Source organism: Rhincodon typus, chromosome 9 (genome assembly GCF_021869965.1).
Source record: "Rhincodon typus isolate 14 chromosome 9, sRhiTyp1.1, whole genome shotgun sequence".
Lineage (NCBI taxonomy): Eukaryota > Metazoa > Chordata > Chondrichthyes > Orectolobiformes > Rhincodontidae > Rhincodon > Rhincodon typus.
In genome coordinates, this window is record NC_063340.1 from 45,001,690 (window position 1) to 45,020,921 (window position 19,232).

The window sequence follows — 19,232 nt, forward strand, 5'->3', positions numbered from 1 at the left end:
GGGACAATCAAACTAAAGTAACACACCTATGAATCTCTCACTCTCAAGCAGATTGAAAAAAGTCTTGTATTTGCAAATCAGGAAACCTCACCTCTACACATATTCCAGTCATCCTTTCCCTTCTCACAGTATTTTATGCTTTGCTATAAATTTATTTAAATACTTTGATTACTTTTATTCTAACCTGCTTCTATAATATTATTAACTGGATGATGTCACCTAATCTGTGAGGGGCATCAGAATTTAATTCTCCATCCTGAATCCATAATCTGCTGCTTTTATATCTTCATTATCTTTCAATCTTTTCTACCTTATTGCTTCTTGCTGTGCACTTCTTATCTCCAAGCTTCAATATCCCTGTCTTATCCACGCAATGATTCTTTTAGATAAAAGAATGCCTCCCGAACGGCATTGTGGGTCAACCTACAACAGGTGGAATGCAGTGGTTCAAGAAGGCAGCTCACCACCTTCTTCTCAAGGGCGACTCAGGAAGGGCAATAAATGCTGGTCAGCCAGCGATGCCCACATCCCACAAATGAATGAAAAAATGTTTTTAATGCATTATCTTTTCTCTTTTGAACTTTTCTTGTTCTACTCTAGGTCTTTTAATTAGTCCGATCAAGAATACTATTATTCTCTTGTCTTTGCTTAAATGCCTGTAGTAGTAAATTTCTCACTCCTGGTAGCTAGGGCAAATATCTTCTGAAGGAGTACTAGTATCTTGATCCATTTGTAAGTATGTAATGAAATTTCACTTGGAGCATTTGTGTTGTTCAGTTTATGTATGTTCCTTCCAATCAAGGCTGCTGTGACAAACATAATCCCTTAGAAGCTCTGTTTAATTGAGGTAGCCTTATTAATAACAATAATACCAAAATCATTCCCATGGAAAAATGGTCAAAAATATTGAAAAATACCTATTCCATTGCAGTAAGCAGAGGGAGAGGAAGTTGTATACTGCAGTGGTAACATTCCTGCCTTGGTGATTCAGAATTTCCAGGTTTGAAATCCACTGCGGAGCTTGATAACTATAGAATGATCTTTCATAATGTGGTCGTGCAGATTCGTTGTCAGTGTTCAGATTGGCATTCATTGGCACGGTGGCTCAGTGGTTAGCACAGCTGCCTCACGGCACCAGGGACCTGGCTTCAATTCCCCTTCAGGCAACTGTCTGTGTGGAGTTTGCACATTCTCTCCGTGTCTGCGTGGGTTTCCTCCAGGTGCTCCAGTTTCCTCCCACAATCCAAAGTTGTGCAGGCTAGGTGGATTGGCCATGCTAAATGCCCATAGTGTTCAGGGATGTGGAGATTAGGCAGGTTTGGGGAATGGGTCTGAGTGCGATCCTCTGAGGGTTGGTGTGGACTTGTTCGGCCGAAGAGCCTATTTCCACATTGTAAGGGTTATATGAAGAGATTCCTCGTCATCTCTGTTTTGGAAACAAAGTTTGAACACCTATCATCTCCAGCCATAGCACCAAATTACCACACGTAAAAATGATGATGCCACAGCAATGTGGTCTATGAATGATTTGTAACACATCACCAAACATCAAGGAAAGTTAGTGTTCAGTTGGAAATCAAAACATAATTTTGTATAACTGAAAAATAATGTCACGTTTATAACAGTTTTGATAATGAATTGTATTGTTCCACTGTATTGTTCCTTGAAAAGAAATTATCAGAGAATATGGAATGTTTTGCATAAGAAGTTATTTGATTGGAGAGATTTGATTAAAATGCTGCTTTCATTACTTTGCAATGCGTTTTTGTCCTTTCTTAAGAAAATCAGAATATACTGAAAGGCTTAAATGCCTTCATTTAATCATCTAATTACATGCAGCTGTGTCTTTTTAAAACTCCATAACAGATTTTTTTGTGTTGGTGTCAAATTTACTTTATGGTTCACTATCTAAGAATAGGAAGAGTTTGTTTGTGCCCAAAGAAGCCTCTTGACATAAAAGGTTTGAAATTACTGTTTTTTTAATGGAAAGAATAAGGAAGAATTACCAGGAAGTATCTCTGTAGATTAAAAAGGACACATCTGCAAAACTGAAAGGAAATGAGATGGGAAAGTGAACTGTGCTGTCAAATAGCATTTGATGTTATCATTTAAAATTTAAATTAGCATTTTGGTCTCTGTTATTTGCTGATTTTTGTCTGTTTTCGATCTTTGAAGTTTAGACATCAAAAATCTGGATTTTTAAGCTGTGCCCATTCAAAACCAAATACTTCAACACCTATTTTTGTTAAATGTTATTGTATTTCAAAAATGAAAATTGATTCAAGTATTCAGGTGAGGTGACAATGGACTAACTCCTTGTTTTTGCTTTAATTAATAATACAAATTGCTATCTAGTAATAGATACATTAGAAGCCATACAGATGCATTGAATTATGTAGATTATACAGTACAAAAACACCATTCAGCCCAACTGGTTGATGCCAGTGTTTATGCTCCATGATAGTGCCAGTGTCAACTCAATTCAGTAAACGGGTGATGGGTGTTAATATCAAGTTATTGTGGTTAAATGGCAGGGCTTTTGTGGGGCAGGAGTGTACCTACCTCTGAATCAGGAGGCTTGGGTTCAAGCCGCACCTGCTCTAGGGGTGTGTGGTAATATCTCTGAACAGGTTGATTAGAAAAAGAAGTGGGTGAAAAGTAAACAGGAGATGGGATATAGAGATGGTGGGGCAGGGTTCTCGGTGGCACATTGACAGTAGGCTTAACCTTGGGTCAGAAGGTCTGGGTTCAAGTTCCACCTGCTACACTGGTATGTCATGTTCGAACACATTGATTTTTAAAATCAATTTATAAGCAGGGGCTAGCTGTGACTGGGAAGTGAGCAGGTTGGTAAGCTTTCTTCAAGGAAAAGCTGTGTGGCTCATGCGTGCTTCATTTTCAAGCTTGGATCCAATTTAACAATAAGCTTCCTTCCACGTTGTTTTGTCTAATGTATTTGCATAATTGTTTATTCCTTTATATCCTTCTATTTCAGTTTTGTCCCCATGCTGTTACTTGTTCTTTTGCTTTTTCCAGGATTACAGGCAGGAGGTTGGGAAGTGTTTTATCAAGTTGGTTCAGCCATTATTTAAGTATATCTGTAATTTAAACTGCTGTTTGGAATTAGCTGTCCTTGTACTATTATCTTGTTTTCAGTTTAATCTTTATTATTTTACATGTATTCATTAAGTATATGTTATAGAGGGCCCCAAAGTCGGTTACATAGGTATGAAGGGAGGGAGGCTAAGTTTAGTGGTTAAAAGTACGGCAGTAAATAAACTTTGGAAAATATTTAAAGAAACAATTCAAACTGTTCAACAAAAAATACATTTTATTAAAAACACAAAACTTAGCAAGACACCCATTTGTGACAATCTAGGAATGTTTGGGATAGTATTAGATTTAAAGAAGAAGCTTCTAATGTTGTAAAGGAAAGTAATAAGTTTAAGGATAAGGAGCATTTTGGAAACCAGCAGAAGTCCCATCAAAATTTTGGGTAAAAGGGGGAAAAGTTAGGATGAGTGCAAACTAATCACAAATATAAAAACAACTTTTAAGACCTATGTAAGTAAAAAAGAAAGAGTAGCTTAAAATGTCAATCTCTTAGAAATAGGAAGATGGTCAAAACTGGGATCTGAGGGCCAGTTAGCTTGATATCAGTCATCAGGAACATGCTGAACTTCATTATTAAGGCAGTTTTAACAGTGCATGTAGAATGTTGTACAATTTGACAAAATTAGCATGGTTTTAATGAAAGGGAGATCTATTTGACAAATTTTTTTGGGTTTCTTGAGGATATACACTAGCGGAGCAAATAAAGGGGCTCCAGAGATATAATACACTCTATGTTCAAAAAGTATTTGATAAGTTGCCCTACAAAAGATTAATACACAAAGTAAGGGCTCATGGAGTTGGTGGCAATGTACTTGCATGTATAATGGATTGTTTAACAGACAGGAAGCAAAGGGGCGGCACGGTGGCACAGTGGTTAGCACTACTGCCTCACAGCACCAGGGACCCGGATTCGATTCCAGCCTCGGGCAACTGTCTGTCTGGAGTTTGCACATTCTCCTCGTGTCTGCATGGGTTTCCTCCGGGTGCTCCGGTTTCCTCCCACAGTCCAAAGATGTGCAGGGTAGGTGGATTAGACATGCTAAATTGCCCGTTCAGGGAGGTGTAGATTAGGTCAGTTATAGGGGGCTGGGTCTGGGTGGGATGCTCTGAAGTTCGGTGTCGACTTGTTGGGCCGAAGGGCCTGTTTCCACACTGTAGGGAATCTATGGATTCTATTCCATCTATGACTACAAATGGGACGCATAGCTATTTACAGCACAGAAGAGATGATTCGGCCCATTGTGTCCATATTGGTCAATAAAGATCCGATTATGTTAATCCCTCTCTGTAGCTTTTAGCTAACATCCCTGGAAGGGATAGCAGTGCTAGTAAATATGTAAATGCTGGTCAAATGTTACAACATTTTCTGACTCAACCCCCCCCCCCCCCCCTTCAGACAGTGAGTTTCAGACTGCCACCCCCCTCTGAGTGAAAACATTATCCTCAACTTGTCTCTTAACCTTCTCCTCTCACTTTAAATCTATGCTCCCTAGTCATTGACCCCTCTACTAATGGGGGGAGAAATGTTCCTTCCTATTCCACAGTATCTATACCCCTCAATATCTTATACACTTCTATTAGGTCTCCCCTCAAATTTTACTGCTCAAGGAAAACAACTCCAACGTATCAAGTCTTTCCTCATAATTCAGCCCCTCCAGCCCAGGCAGCATCTTGGTAAATCTCCTCTACATCTTCTCCAATGCAATCACATCCTTCCTGTATTCAGAGAGCAGAACTACACACAGTACTGCTGTTGTGGCCTAACCAGCATTTTATACAATTTCAACATAACTGCCTTGCTCTTGTATCTCTTCTAGCCTCATTTAATAAAAGGAAAGTATCCTGTATGTCTCTTCAACCATCTTATCTACCTGCCCTACTATATTCAGGGATATGTGTACCAAGCTGGCTGCAATATTCAGTACTCTTCAGGGTCCTACCATTTATAAGTTATCTCTTGCCTTGTTAGCCCTCTCCAAGTGCATCAACTTGCACCTTTCCAGCTTGAGTTCCTTTCGCCAGTACTCTGCCCAGCTGACCAGGCAATTGATGCCTTATTGCAGTTTATGGCTATCTCTTCACTGTTTAGCACTCAGTCAATTTTCAGGTCATCTGCAAACTTCTTGATCATACCATCTACATTCAGCTGCAAGCAAGTGCCACAGCTCTGAGACCTGAAGAACCCCACAGGAAACAGTCTTCCAGTCACAGAAACTTCCATCATTGACAATTTTGATACAACATATCACTTTGCCTTGGGATTCCATAGGCTCTTGTTGTCTTGACCAGTCTTATCAAAAGAATGTAATTTTTTTCTTTAAAGGTATTTTAAAGTACCTTTTAAAAAAACAGGAAATCTAATTTTTAAATTTGTAATATCAGCATGTAACATTTATTATAAGGGAAATACATTTTTCAATTATCTTATTTTTCAATTATTAATTAGCCAATCTGTTGTAATATATTCTCCATAAAAGTTAAAGGGCTGTGTTGTCAAGTTAATGTTTTTTATATATTGATAATGCTGTTGAACAATTTACACCATGGAGATTTCTCTTTATTGTTAAAGAGATGAGATTAAAATTTGCTTTCTTATGCATATGTTCGATACAGATGCCATTGGCTTTATTATAGCATCAGGTAAACAAACGGGCCAGTTGTGCCTTTTTTCAACTTGATGTGTGTATGTAAAATGATTAACTGCACATAGATTTATTCATTATTAACCAATCCTGGGAAATAGCTTGACTGATAAATTATGAAGATTGTTGGATGTCCTGAAAAAAAACTGCTGTTCAAATGATTCAAGAAACTAGACTAATTTTCCCATTTATGTTATTCTCTAGGTTTTTTGCAATTGTTTACATCCTTCTTCAAGCTGGAGCTGTTGTAACAGGTCTTCATTATTGTTATTGCCTGCAATATCAGTGCTTCCATTTGCTGCAGTTTCTTCTGGCACAGGGTTACACTTTACCATCAGGCAGTCATTTGGCTGATGTTGTAAAGTATGGATTATTATCAGAACATCAGTACAAGCAGTGGTTGCCTCACCTATTACTAGCTGGATTGAATCCTGTTGATTTGCTTAGTGAAACATGGTAAGTAACATATTCAGAGATGCATCTGCTTGTTAATTTTAAAATAAATTGCAAATGGCTTCTTTAAAGTTAAAATAATAATACAGAAAATAGACATACAAGTTAAAACATCATTCAAGGCCACTTGTTTGTATGCTCAAGCTCTTAGTTAAATACAACGTTATATTATTTATAAGCTTCATTTGGTAAAGGATAACACAACCAAGACTAACTGTAGACAACAGGCTAATATTCCATAGGGATTGATTAAAAGTTACGTATACAGAAGTGCCTAGTTGATTTGTAGCTGTCAGCTTGAATTATGGTATTAATCATTTAGTATGCATGTTAACATTGCGCCAAGCAGAAGTGTAACGTTGCAGGTCAGTAACAAAGGAGCATATTTCTTAATGTTGCAATTAGATTTTTTTTATATTTATAATATTTTCTAATTAAAGTAGCATTCACAATCCAGTATCTGATCTTTACCCATTCCAGTGAAACAAAAATAGCTTAATTTGAAAACTTACTTTTTCTGTCACAGTCTCTAAATACAAGTCTCAGTAATGGTTCATCTGCTACATTTTTCATTTTGGGGTAATTTTTGGCACTAATTATATTGCATAAAAACAATGAAAAGAAAATAGCTCAAGGAAAATATGCAAATATGAATCAAAACTCAAATCTGCAGTTTGATATTTCTGAGAAGCTTTTAATGATTGACAAATGAATAGACTGCAAGTGCAAGGTATGCAAAAAGAAAATCCAGGAGTATAAATTCCTCATTCTCACCAGAAACCCTCTTAACAGTGTCAGAGCAGGATTATAATCCAGACTGGGACTTGACCATAACTTTATGCAGTGTTATAAAGACTGTATCTTTTTATTTTTCAATATTTTTGATTGTGGACTAAAATGGAGAAGGGCTAATTTAAAAGCCAAGGACTGTAGAAGAATTGCCACATTTTCTTAAAAGCAAATTACCTGACATTCATTGTAGGTGCTGTTTGTACAGCTGTTAGTGCATACAGTGGTGGCAGGTCTAGTTGCAGGTGAGCTGGAGCTAAAGGATATTTACAAATGGAGATTTGGCCAGGAACAAGTAGATGATTTTTCTGTGAATTAGTGACCAGCTATCAATGACAAAGCCCTCCTCCATGCCAACAACCATGAAATTGGCTCCTAAAGATGAACAGCTTGGGAGTGTGAATGCTCAGGTCGGAAGCAATCAGATCTCCGAAAAGGAACAATCTGTGTTTCTGCTCTGAGTTTAAAAAAATCTTAAGCCTGAATATAGAGCTAGTAAGAACTGCCGATGCTGGAGTCAGAGATAACACAGTGTGGAGCTGGAGGAACACAGCAGGCCAGGCAGCATGAGAGCAGCAGGAGAGTTGACGTTTCGGGTTGTCAACTTTCCTGCTCCTCTGATCCTGCCTGGCCTGCTGTATTCCTCCAGCTCCACACTGTGTTATCTCTTAAGCCTGAATATTAACCAGTTTATTTCTCCTCATCAGTTGCTTTAAGCTTTGACTTGAATTAATATTAGAAGCTTTTATAAATGTGCCTCCTTCGTGCAAGTGAAAGTACCTGAGAAAGGAAAATGAAGGAGCAAAGATCTGATCAGCAAAAGGATCAGCTTAGCAACCACTGAACTGCCTTCTCTCCACCCATAATGTCCATTTTCTTTTTGTGTCTGTCGTGTTTGTCTTTGAGTGTGTGGAGGGATTGGTTTATAAGGAGTTAAAACACTAACTACTATAGTTATATGTCAACGGTTCATATTTGTTTATCTGTAGCTAGAATCTATTTATTTTCTGTTGTTTTATTGTAATAAATATTAATTCTTGTTAAGAAATAAAACGTCCATGGTTTCTAGCAGGCTGGATGTAAAAGACAGATACATTGGAACTTTTGCAAACTTTTTAAAAATATTTAATTTCTGTGACAACTCTGAGAATAGTGGGGCTTGATTTCAAGCATGCTACCTCAGTGAGGTGTAGAAGAATCCAAGGTTAGATTAATTCAATGAAAGAAAGTTTTCATCCTGGTATGTATGCATCTTGGATGCCGTTGGAAGGTTGGCTGTAAATGTGGTTTCAGTATAGCCACTCAGAAGAAGCTGGTAAAGATACCAAAAATTCTAGAAAGTGGCCTTCTTCGGAAGAGGAGTGATTTTAAAGTGCTTGTCTATCATCATCTTGGGTGTTTCAGATCAGCCAAACACCCTTGTGATGTATACTGAAGTCCCTCAATTGACTTTGCAGGTATTTCGCTAACTTCCAGGTTTCTTCAGTCAGCAGTGATGTTGGGGTAGGAGTGACCTGTATAAGAAGGATGGATTGCACCTGAATTGGAAGGGGATTAATATACTGTCAGAGAGATTTGCAAGAGCTGCTCAGGAGGATTTAAACTAGTAGGTGTGGGGGAACCCAGGGAAATAGTGAGGCAAGAGAGCAGTCTGAGACTGATACAGTTGAAAAAAGGAGTAAGTCAAAGCAGAGAATGAGGTAGGACTGATAAATTAAACTGCATTCATTTCAATTAAGAGGCCTAACAGGTAAAGCAGATGAACTCGGGGCATGTTTGGGAACATGTCTGGGCTATCATTAGCAATTACAGAGGCATGGCTTAGGGGTGGACAAGACTGGCAGCTTAATGTTCCAGGATATAGATGCAATAAGAAGGATAGAAAGGGGAGCAAGAGAGGAGGGGGAGTGGCGTTTTTGATTAAGGATAACATTACAGCTGTACTTAGGGAAGATATCCCTGGGAATACGTCAAGGAAGGTTATTTGTGTGGAACTGAGAAATAAGAAAGGGATGATCTCCTTATTGGGATTGCACTATAGACACCCCAATAGGCAGCAGGACATTGAGAAACAAATTTGTAATGAGGTCTTCGGTCTGCGACAACAATAGTGTGGTTATGCTAGGGGATTTTAATTTTTCAAACATAGACTGAGACTGTTAAGGGCTTGGATGGAGAGGAATTTGTTAACTGCATACAAGAAAAATTTCTGATTCAGAATGTGGATGTACCTACTGGAGAAGGCGTAAAACTTGACCTGCTCTTGAGAAATAAGGCAGGGGAGGTGACTGAGGTGTCAGTGGGGGAGCACTTTGGGGCCAGTGACCATAATTCTATTAGTTTTTAAAATTGTGATGGAAAAGGATTGAGCATATCTAAAAGTTAAACTGCTTAATTGGAGGAATGCCAATTTTGATGGTATTAGGCAAGAACTTTGACCAGTTGATTGGGGCTGATGTTTGCAGGTAAAGGGATGACTGGAAATGGGAAGTCTTCAAAAGTGAGATAATGAGAGTCCAGAGACATTATGTTCTTGTTAGGGTGAAGGGCAAGGCTGGTAGGTATAGGGAATGCTGGATGGTTAGAGAAATTGAAGTTTTGGTCAAGAAAAAGAAGGAAGTATATGTCAGGTATAGACAGCATGGATCGAGTGAATCCCTAGAAAAATATAAAGGCAGTAGGAGAATGCTTAATTAGGAGGGCAAAAAGGGGACATGAGAGAACTTTGACAAATAGGGTTAAAGAGAATCCAAAGGGATTCTACAAATATATTAAGGACAAAGGGGTAACTAGGGAGAGAATAGGACCCCTTAAGGCCACCTATGTGGGGAACTGCAGGGGATAGGGGAGGTACTAAATGAGTATTTTGCATCAGTGTTTACTGTGGAGAAGGATATAGAAGGTAGAGGACATGGGGAAATAAACAGCAACATCTTGAAAAATGTACATATTGCAGAGGAGGAGGTGCTGAATGTCTTATAACGCATAAAGGTGCTTAAATCCCCAGGACCTGATCAGGTGTTCAGTAGAATTCTGTGGGAAGTGAGGGAAGAGATTGCTCAGCCCCTTCTTGAGATAATTGTACCATTGATAGTCACAGATGAGGTTCCAGAAGACTGAAGGTTGGCTAAGGTGGTGCTACTATTTAAGAAAGGTAGTAAAGAAAAGCCAGGGAACTATACACTGGTGAGCTTGACCTCAGTGGTCGGCAAGTTGTTGGAGGGAATCCTGAGGAACATGATTTACATGTATATGGAAAGGGAAGGACTGATTAGGGATAGTTGACATGGTTTTGTGCATGGGAAATCGTGTCTCACTAACTTGACTGAGTTTTTTTTTTGAAGAAGTAACAAAGAGGATTGATGAGGGCAGAGTGGTGGACATGATTTATATGGACTTCAGTAAGGCATTCCTCATGGTAGACTGGTTAACAATGTTAGATCACATGGAATACAGCAAGAATTAGCCATTTGGATACAGAACTGTCTTGAAGGTAGAAAACAGAATGTGGTGGTGGAGAGTTGCTTTTCAGACTGGAGGCCTGTGACCAGTGGTGTGCCACAAGGATTGGTGCTGAGTCTACTGCTTTTCATCATTTATATAAATGATTTGGATGTAAACATAGGAGGTATGGTTAGTAGGATTGCAGATGACACTTAAATTGGAGGTGTAGTGGACAGTGAAGAGGTTACCTCAGAGTACAATGGGATCTTGATTAGATGGGTCAATGGGGTGAGGAGTGGCAGATGGAGTTTAATTTAGGTAAATGTGAGATGCTGCATTTTGGAAAGGCAAATCAGGGCAGGACTTGTATACTAAATGGTAAGATCCTGCAGCGTGTGGCTGTACCAAGAGACCTTGAAGTTCAGGTTCATAGTTCCTTGAAAGTAGAGTCACAGGTAGATAGGATAGTGAAGAAGGCGTTTGGTATGCTTGCCTTTATTGGTCAGTGCATTAAGTATAGTAGATCGGAGTTCATGCTGCAGCTGTACAGTATATAGTTCACCCTGTCTTAATTTTCGTTCAAGGCCCAGTGATTTGATTTATTTTGTGTACTTCTTTTTCAACAAACTAATCTGTTAAATGTTTATCTGTTGGTTCAATGCATTCGTTAACTCATCAAAATGGATTGAAAGTGAACACATTCAAACAACAAAAAGGTATTTATTCCTGTCAATTTGGATAAATATGAGGTATTGCATTTTAGTAATACAGACAGGGACAGGACTTGTACAATTAATGGTAGGACCCTGGCAGTGTTGAACAGAGACCGCTAAGGTGAACTGAAAACAAAAAATGCTGGAGACTGCAGCAGGTCAGCGTGGAGAGAAAGCAAGGTTACATTTCGAGTCTCAATGACATCAGGGTTGATGAAGAGTCATCTAGACTTGAAACTGACCTGCTATGATCCCTAGCATGTTTTGTTTTCAGTTCACCTTAGTGGTGACCTCTAGGGTTTCGGGTACATAATTTTTGAAATTGCAACGCAGGTAGACAGGGTGGTTAAAAAGGCATTTATCACACTTGCCTTCATTGCTCAGACCTTTGAGAATAGGAGTTCGGGCAACATGTTGAGGTTGTACAGGGCATTGGTGAGGCCTGTTTTGGAGGACTGCGTGCAGTTCTGGTCACCCTGTTATAAGAAGGATATTGCCAGGAATGGAGAGGTTTGAGATATAAAAACAAACTGGAAAGACTGCGACTGTTTTCACTGGAGTGTAGGAGGTTGAGGAGTCACCTTATTGAGGTTTATAACATCAAGAGGGGCATAGATAAGGCAAATGACAAGGGTCTTTTCCTAGGGTGTGGGAGTTCAAAACTAAGGGGCATATTTTTGAGGTGAAAGGAGAAAGGACATGAGGGGCAACTTTTTTTACACAGAGGTGGTCCATGTATGGAATGAACTGCCAAAGAAAGTGGTGGATGCAGATACAGTTACAATGTTTAAAAGACATTTGGATAAATTCATGAATAGGAAAGATTTGGAGGGATATGGGCCAGGCACAGGCAGGTGAGACTAGTTTAGTTTGAAAACATGTTTGGTGTGGACTGGTTGGACCAAAGGATCCTTTTCCATGCTGTATGACTCTTAAGACTTTGCTCTAAGCTCGCTAATCTGCTTATTTGGTCTTCTGTTTGTTTTTTAAAGGGAAAAGTAATGTATATAGTTTTAAAATATTCCAAGAAGGCCAAAATGTATTGAAAGTATAAATATCCCCTAGAGGAACTATTATCCAAAATTCCAAACATGGTATCCATCTTGCCTGAGTCATGTTTGAAGAAAGAATGAAGACTAATTCTCAGGTTGGAAGATGTGAGGAATGATTCTAAATGTCGCTAAATGTAATTTAGGACTGGTACAAGGCAGACTTTAACAAAATATCTGCTTCAGACTATACCTTGATGGTCCCACCAACCACCTATTTGGTCTGAAAAAAAAATCATGGAAGTAGCTTGAGAGAGCAGGCTGGAGAGGACAGGTTTATCTGAGAGACACAAAATGATGAGGAAAATTACTTTTACTTATAAACTAAATGTACTGTAACAGATAAAGAGGAAAATCCACACATGATTTTATTGCTTCTTCCAGTTTCAATGTACCTGCAGTTTTGGGGTTTCATAGACTTTAGCAATTGTAGCAATTAATGACATAAATATAATCTAATCTTTGGTTTAGATTATATTTTGCAAACCTGCTTTAAATTCTAGAAATATTTATGACATTTGATTATGGAGTGAGTGCCGCAAAGGCCAGAGTTCTTGATTAAGCTGGCTTTGGGATTTCTAACTTACCATGCTTGTCTGCAGTTAAAAGATGTTTGATTATATCTTTTAAATAAATGTTCGAAAGTAGGAAATGTTTTTGCTTGCTTTTGTGACAGCAGCAAATAATAGACACTGATCTTATTCACTGAAGACTGATGTCTGCACCTGCCTATTATCAGTTGTGAAGTCTGCTTTATTGTGTGCTATAATCCTGTTTAAACCTGAAGACTAGATATTCAGCTCAAAAAATGATTGATTGTGTAAATTTATTTAATAAAATTCAAATATTTCAGTTTTATTTTCTGCCAATGATAAGATTCCATTGAGAAAAGTTGTATATTACAAATCTGACTTTTAGAGCTTTCAATTTGGAGGTAATTTTATTTGTGATGAAACAAAGCAACATATTAATAATTAGTAAATGCCAGCCATGTATTTAGTTGATTATTTGTTAATGGTTCATGATTTTCACAATATAATCGTAAGAGGTAATCATTGTTTTTTGCTGCTGTTGATTTGTTGTCTAGAGGTAGATCATCTATCTACAATTATAAGGCAAATTCACTGTTGCACAAATTAGTGCAATGTAATATAATTTATCACTAGGAAGCTCATTTCCTTGTTTGTTCAAGCATCAGTATGACTGATTATTTTGCTTAACCCAAAAGTCTAGGAGCATACAGCTGATAAGACTGAACTATATGCTTTATAGCTGTTTATATTCGATATTTTAAAATGAATTCTTTATGCAAAAGAAATTTTAGCCACAGAGTTTATAGACTTTTAAAATATTACAGATATTACACATGATTCGTATATTATGGCAAAGTATTATGATCAAATAATTTAATTCCTGTGTAATTCAAAAGTTGATAAGTGTTCCTTGGAAAGGATTAGATGACCTTCCTGGGGAATGTGACATGTGTTGTTCTGTTGCCTTGATTTTATTTTCTGTTCCTCTTCAATAGAAACTTAAAATTTTTCATGTAGAGTGACATTTGGTTTCTTTTGAATTGCAATAGTTGACGCTGCTCACATTGCAAGTCTAATGAAAGGTTGGTTTCCACTGTCATCCTTAATTTTGCTAGGTAGTCACATTTTGAAAGAGATCTCTGGCCATTTACCAGGCTTTAATTCTGTGTTAAGTATAGCCAAACATTTGCTGTGCTTTTTACTAGAAACTAATGCCTATTGTCAGACAATCCACCTTTGGTCTAATTTGGCACTCATTGAGACCAGTTTCAGAGATCTAAGAAATCTGAGGCCATCCTACAAAATTGCTTTCTCTGAAAAGAGAGAAAGGATTTCCCCATGCAGAAAACAAAATGCTGTTCAAAACCCCTGTTTGACACTAGGTGGTTCAGTGACATGAGCTGTAGTTAGGGCCTAGGGAAGTGTCTTCTCTGGCCGTTCAATGGATCAAGTTAGTATTAGCTGGCCTTGTCAGTGTTTCTATTGGAACACTTGATATTGATCGAATCAAACAAAATATCTTTGTCTAATTTGTATTTTTTTGGAACAGGTTAACGGGATGTTAGCCTACTGTTTGATAAAGGGATAGATACCATTGTTAGGAATTACCCATTACATCTGAATCGATCCATTTAGTTAATTCAATAATATTTTCTCATTCAGTCATTTTAAATACTGTGAATTGTTGCTTGCATTTGAGATCAAGATTAATGTATTCCTGTTACTTGAAGAGAAAATCTTATTTTTTTGGAAGTTTGCAGCACAGATGTAGGTCATTAGCTTGCTGTCTGCACTAGCTCTTTTCTACAATCTTGTAAGATTCTCATGCTCCAGATTCTGTTCTGCTTCCATTTCCATCACATTTTCTGAGCAGCATTTCAGATCCTGACAACTCTTGAATGATAATATTTCTCTTGAGCTCCTCCTCATGTATTGTTTTTTCCAATGAATTTGTATTCATGACTTTGAGTTATTAACCCCTTTGTTAGAGGATTTTTTTCCTATTTGCTAGATCAAAACGTCTTAAATTGAAAAGCTCTTTTTCAGACAATTTTTAACCTTTCCTGTTACAAGGCGAATAGATCTAATTCTTCAGTGAGCTTCACATAAGCAGCTGGGACCGAGCACATCCTAAGGGAGGCACAACCAGAGTGTGCTTCTGGGAATTTGGAGCACAGTGGGGAAGAGGTTTTTTTTTTCTTTTGTGGTTTATAGTTTGTGAAGTCTTTTTGGAACTTAATGGTTGTAAGGACTTTGTAAGACTGAATAAGTTCAACTTTAAGTCACAGCAGGTGAGGTTAGCCTGCTAGAATGTACAACCTGTTGTATGTGGGAAGTCATAGACCTTACTGATGTCCCAGATGACCTTGTGTGTAAGATATGATCTCAACTGCAGAAAGCTAAGTTTCATGTTTCGGAGCCTGAACTGCGGCTGGAAGCACTGTGTCACATCGCGAGGCTGAAAGTTATATGGATAACACATTTAGAGAGGTGGTCACAACACAGCTCAAAGGATTGAAGGAAAGAAGGGAATGGGTGACTACTTCGACAGTCAAAAAGAATCAGGCAGGTTGTGCAGGAACCCCCTGGCGTCCCGCTGACAAATTGCTTTTCCATTTTGGAAGCTGATGAGGGTGTTAGTTCCTCAAGGGATTGCAGATAGAACCAAGCTCTGGCACCACAAGCAGCCCAACATTACAGAAGGGGAGGAAAAAGAAAGCAGGAGTGATAGTGATCGGGGAATTCAATGGTTAGGAGAAAAGACGAGCATTTCTGCAGCTGCTAATGTTACTCTAGGTTGGTGTAATGCCTTCCTAATGTAAGGGTCAGGAACGTTACTGAGCAGCTGCAGGGCATCCTGATGGGGGAGGGTGATAAGACAGATGCACTGGTATGCATTAGTACCAACAATATAGTTCGAATGAGGGATGAGGTCTTGCATCAAGAAATGAGCAGGACCTGCTCCTCTGATGCTGCCTGGCCTGCTGTGTTCCTCCAGCTCCACACTGTGTTTTCTCAGACTCCACCATCGGCAATTCTTACTGTCTCTATATGAGCAGGACCTCAATGTTTGTAACCTCTGAAGTACTCCTGTTGGCATAAGCTAGTGAATATAGAAATGGGAGAGTAGGGCAGATGAATGTGTGGCATAGGAGTTGGTGCAAGGAGGCTGATTTTGGACTTCTGGATCACAGGAACCATTTCTGGGGAAGGTGGGACCAGTACAAGTGGGATGGTCTTCACCTGAACCAGAATGGGATTAACATCTTTGCAGGTAGTTTTGCTTGGGCTGCTGGGAGGAATTTAAACTAGTTTAGCAAGAGGAGGGGACAAAAGAGTGTTGGTACAAGAGGGACACAGCATACTTTCATAAAGGGGGTTCTGTGATGATGAGTTTTTATTGAATGAGGCAACGTTCAATGACTTCTACTTCAATGTTAGCAGTACTATAGGTAAATCAGATGAGTTAAGGGTGTGGATTGATGTGGAATTGTGATGTTGTTGCCATCACAAATGTGACTGAAGAAGGGGCAGGACTGGCAACTCAACATTTTGGGGAATAGGATCTTCATGCAGGAGAGGGGAGGGTGTAAAAGAGGAGGTGGTGTCACATTATTAATAAAGGAGTCAGTTACTGCAGTAAGGAGAGATGATATCTTGGAAGAGGCCTAAAATGAAGTTTTGTAGGTAAAGCTTAGGAATAAAAAAAGAGCAATCACACTGCTGGGAGAATGTTATAGAGACCCCAGTCAGCAAGCAATAGTGGAGAAGACATGTAGGCAATTTGGTAAGGTGTGTGTAAAAACAATAATAGGGTAATTAAACTGGAAGATTTTCAACTTCCCCAACATTAATTAGGATATTCATTTTGTGAAGTGTTTAGAGGATGCAGATTTCTTGAAATGTATTTAGAAGGATTTTTTACGTAAACATGCGGAATATCCAACAAAGGACAGTGCAGTGCTGGACCTAATTCTGGGGAATGGAGCTGGACAGTTGTTTGAGGTGACTATGGGAGAGCATTTTAGTGATAGTAACGACAACACCATACATTTTAAGTTTGTTATCAAAAAGGAAACAAAGAGTTTGCTAAAAAGATTTTGGATTGGAGGTGTTTGAAATGGAATGGACCAGAGTACAGGCCCGATATGTTCCCTTTAGAGTGAAATGTAGGAGCCCAGAGAACCATGGATGTCCAGGAATATTCAGGATTGGGTAAAAAGGAAAAGACAGGCTTTTAAAAGGTACAAAGTGAGCAAATCAGTAGAGGCCCTAGAGGAGTATCGAAAGTGCAGGGAGGGATCTTAAGAAAGCGTGTTGGAGAGCAAAGTGGGGCTTGAAAAAATATGAATAGGATTAGAGAGAATTCCAAAATATTCTGAAAGTTAAACAAGAGGATGAGAATAACCAGAGAAGGAGTAAGACTTTACAAACCAAGGGGGCAATTTATGGAGTCGGAGGACATTGATAGGGAATCAAATACGTACTTCTCATCTGTCTTCATTTTGGCAAAGGACGATGTGGAATTCAGGCACAGGAACTGTAAGGTTCTTAAGCAGTTTGACATGGTGATGAGGAGGTGTTGGATGGCTAAATGAGTTGTATCCCAGACTGCTGCGGAAGGTGAGGGGGGAAATAAGAGTCCCTGACCCAAATTTTTAATTCCTCTCTGGCCAGAGGGGAGGTCATAGAGGCAAAAGTATAGAAACAGACCTGTGTCCCACCATGCCTATGCTGAGCAGCAAACACCAAATTACACTAATCCCATTTATTGGCACTTGGTCCACAGCCCCCAGCATTTTAAGTACTCATCCAAATGCTTTATAAATGTTGCAAGAGTATCTGCCTCCACCCTCCTCTCAGGCAGCACGTTTCATATATCTACCACTGGGGTGAAAAAAATCTTTGTTCTATCTCTAAACCACTTGCCCTCACCTTAAACTTATGTCTTCTGGTCTTAGACACATCTGCCATGGGGAACAGATTCTCACAATCTATTCCGTCTAACCTCTCATAATTTTGTATACCTCAATCAGATGCCCCCTCAACCGCCTCTGCTCCAAGGAAAACAAACCTAGCCTATCCAAGTCTCTCTTCATAACCGACCTTTCATCCCAGGCATGATCTGGTGAATCTCCCCTGCACCCTCTGAGTGCAATTATGTCCTTTTGATAGTGTGGTGACCAGAACTGTACACAGTATTCTGTCTGAGGCCTAACCAATGTTTCATAAAGTTGTAACAAGACTTCCTGCACCTATATTCAGTACCCTGGCTAATGAAGATGAGCATCCCATATGCCTTCTTCACCACCCTGTCCACTTGTGCTGACACCTTCAGGGATCTATGCATTTTTACGCCAAAGTCCCTTTGTTCCTCAGGACTCCCATTCATTGTGTATGTCCTTCTCTTATTGGACCTCCCAAAATGCATCACCTTGCAGTTATGAGGATCAAACTCCAACTGCCATTACTCTGCCCAATTTACCAGCTGATCAATATCAGACTGTAGCCTGAGACTGTCTCCTTCACTATCAATGGTGCTGCCAATATTAGTGTCATCTGCAAACTTACTAATTATACCTGATATGTTTAATTGAATTGAATTGAATTAGATTTACTTTCACGTACTCAAATGAGTACAGTGAAAAGTTTATAAATCGCCACTTACAGTGCCATCTAAGATACAAAGGTATCTAGGTACCAACCTTAGTTACAGAATAGAAAAATGAAGAAAAGAAGTTACATTGCAGCTATACACTAATAGATCAGAAAAAACAAGAAGCAAAGTTAAAAAGACTAACCTCATTGTCTCTGTCCAAAGTTTCTCTGCAGCAGACCAGTGCAGGGGGCCACCACGTGGCTTTACATCTAAGTTATTAATGTAAATAACAAAGAGCAAGCGTCCCAGCAACAAATCCTATGGTAAAGCAGTGGTCACAAGCTTCTAGTTACAAAAAACAACACTCCACCATCTTTGCCTCCAAGTTGTAAGCCAATTTTGGATCCAGTTTATTAACTTGCCTTGAATCCAATGGACTGTTAACTTCTGAACCAGCCTTCCATGTTTGAACTTTTCAAAGACCTTATTGAAGTCCATGTCATCCACATCGACTGCACTATCCTTATCAGTATACTTTGTCACCCTTTTCAAAACCTCAACTACATTAGTCAGACAGACTCCCTCTAACAAATCCAATCTGACTATACCTGATCAATCCCACTATCTCCTTCACTATCAACGGTGCTGCCAATATTCGTGTCATCTGCAAATTTACTAATTATACCTTATATGTTTAATTGAATTGAACTGAATTGAATTAGATTTACTTTTCTAGTATTGATCAATCCTGTCTTTCAGAATTTTTTCCAATAATTTCCTTACTATTAATGTCAAACCAACTGGCTTGTAATTATAGATAGTAGGAACTGCAGATGCTGGAGAATCCGAGACAACAAGGTGCAGAGCTGGATGAACACAGCAGGCCAAGCAGCATC

At 38.9% G+C, this 19,232-nt stretch overlaps 1 protein-coding gene across 2 annotated transcripts in view; it reads left to right on the top strand.

The window, feature by feature from the left end:
* Positions 1–19,232, top strand: part of asb3 (ankyrin repeat and SOCS box containing 3) — a 272,717-nt gene that overhangs the window by 239,258 nt on the left and 14,227 nt on the right. For both annotated transcript variants that reach the window (XM_020521104.2, XM_020521105.2), the window contains one exon: positions 5,961–6,212. In XM_020521104.2, coding sequence (XP_020376693.2) covers positions 5,961–6,212 — 252 coding nt within the window. The remainder of the gene's footprint in view (positions 1–5,960; positions 6,213–19,232) is intronic.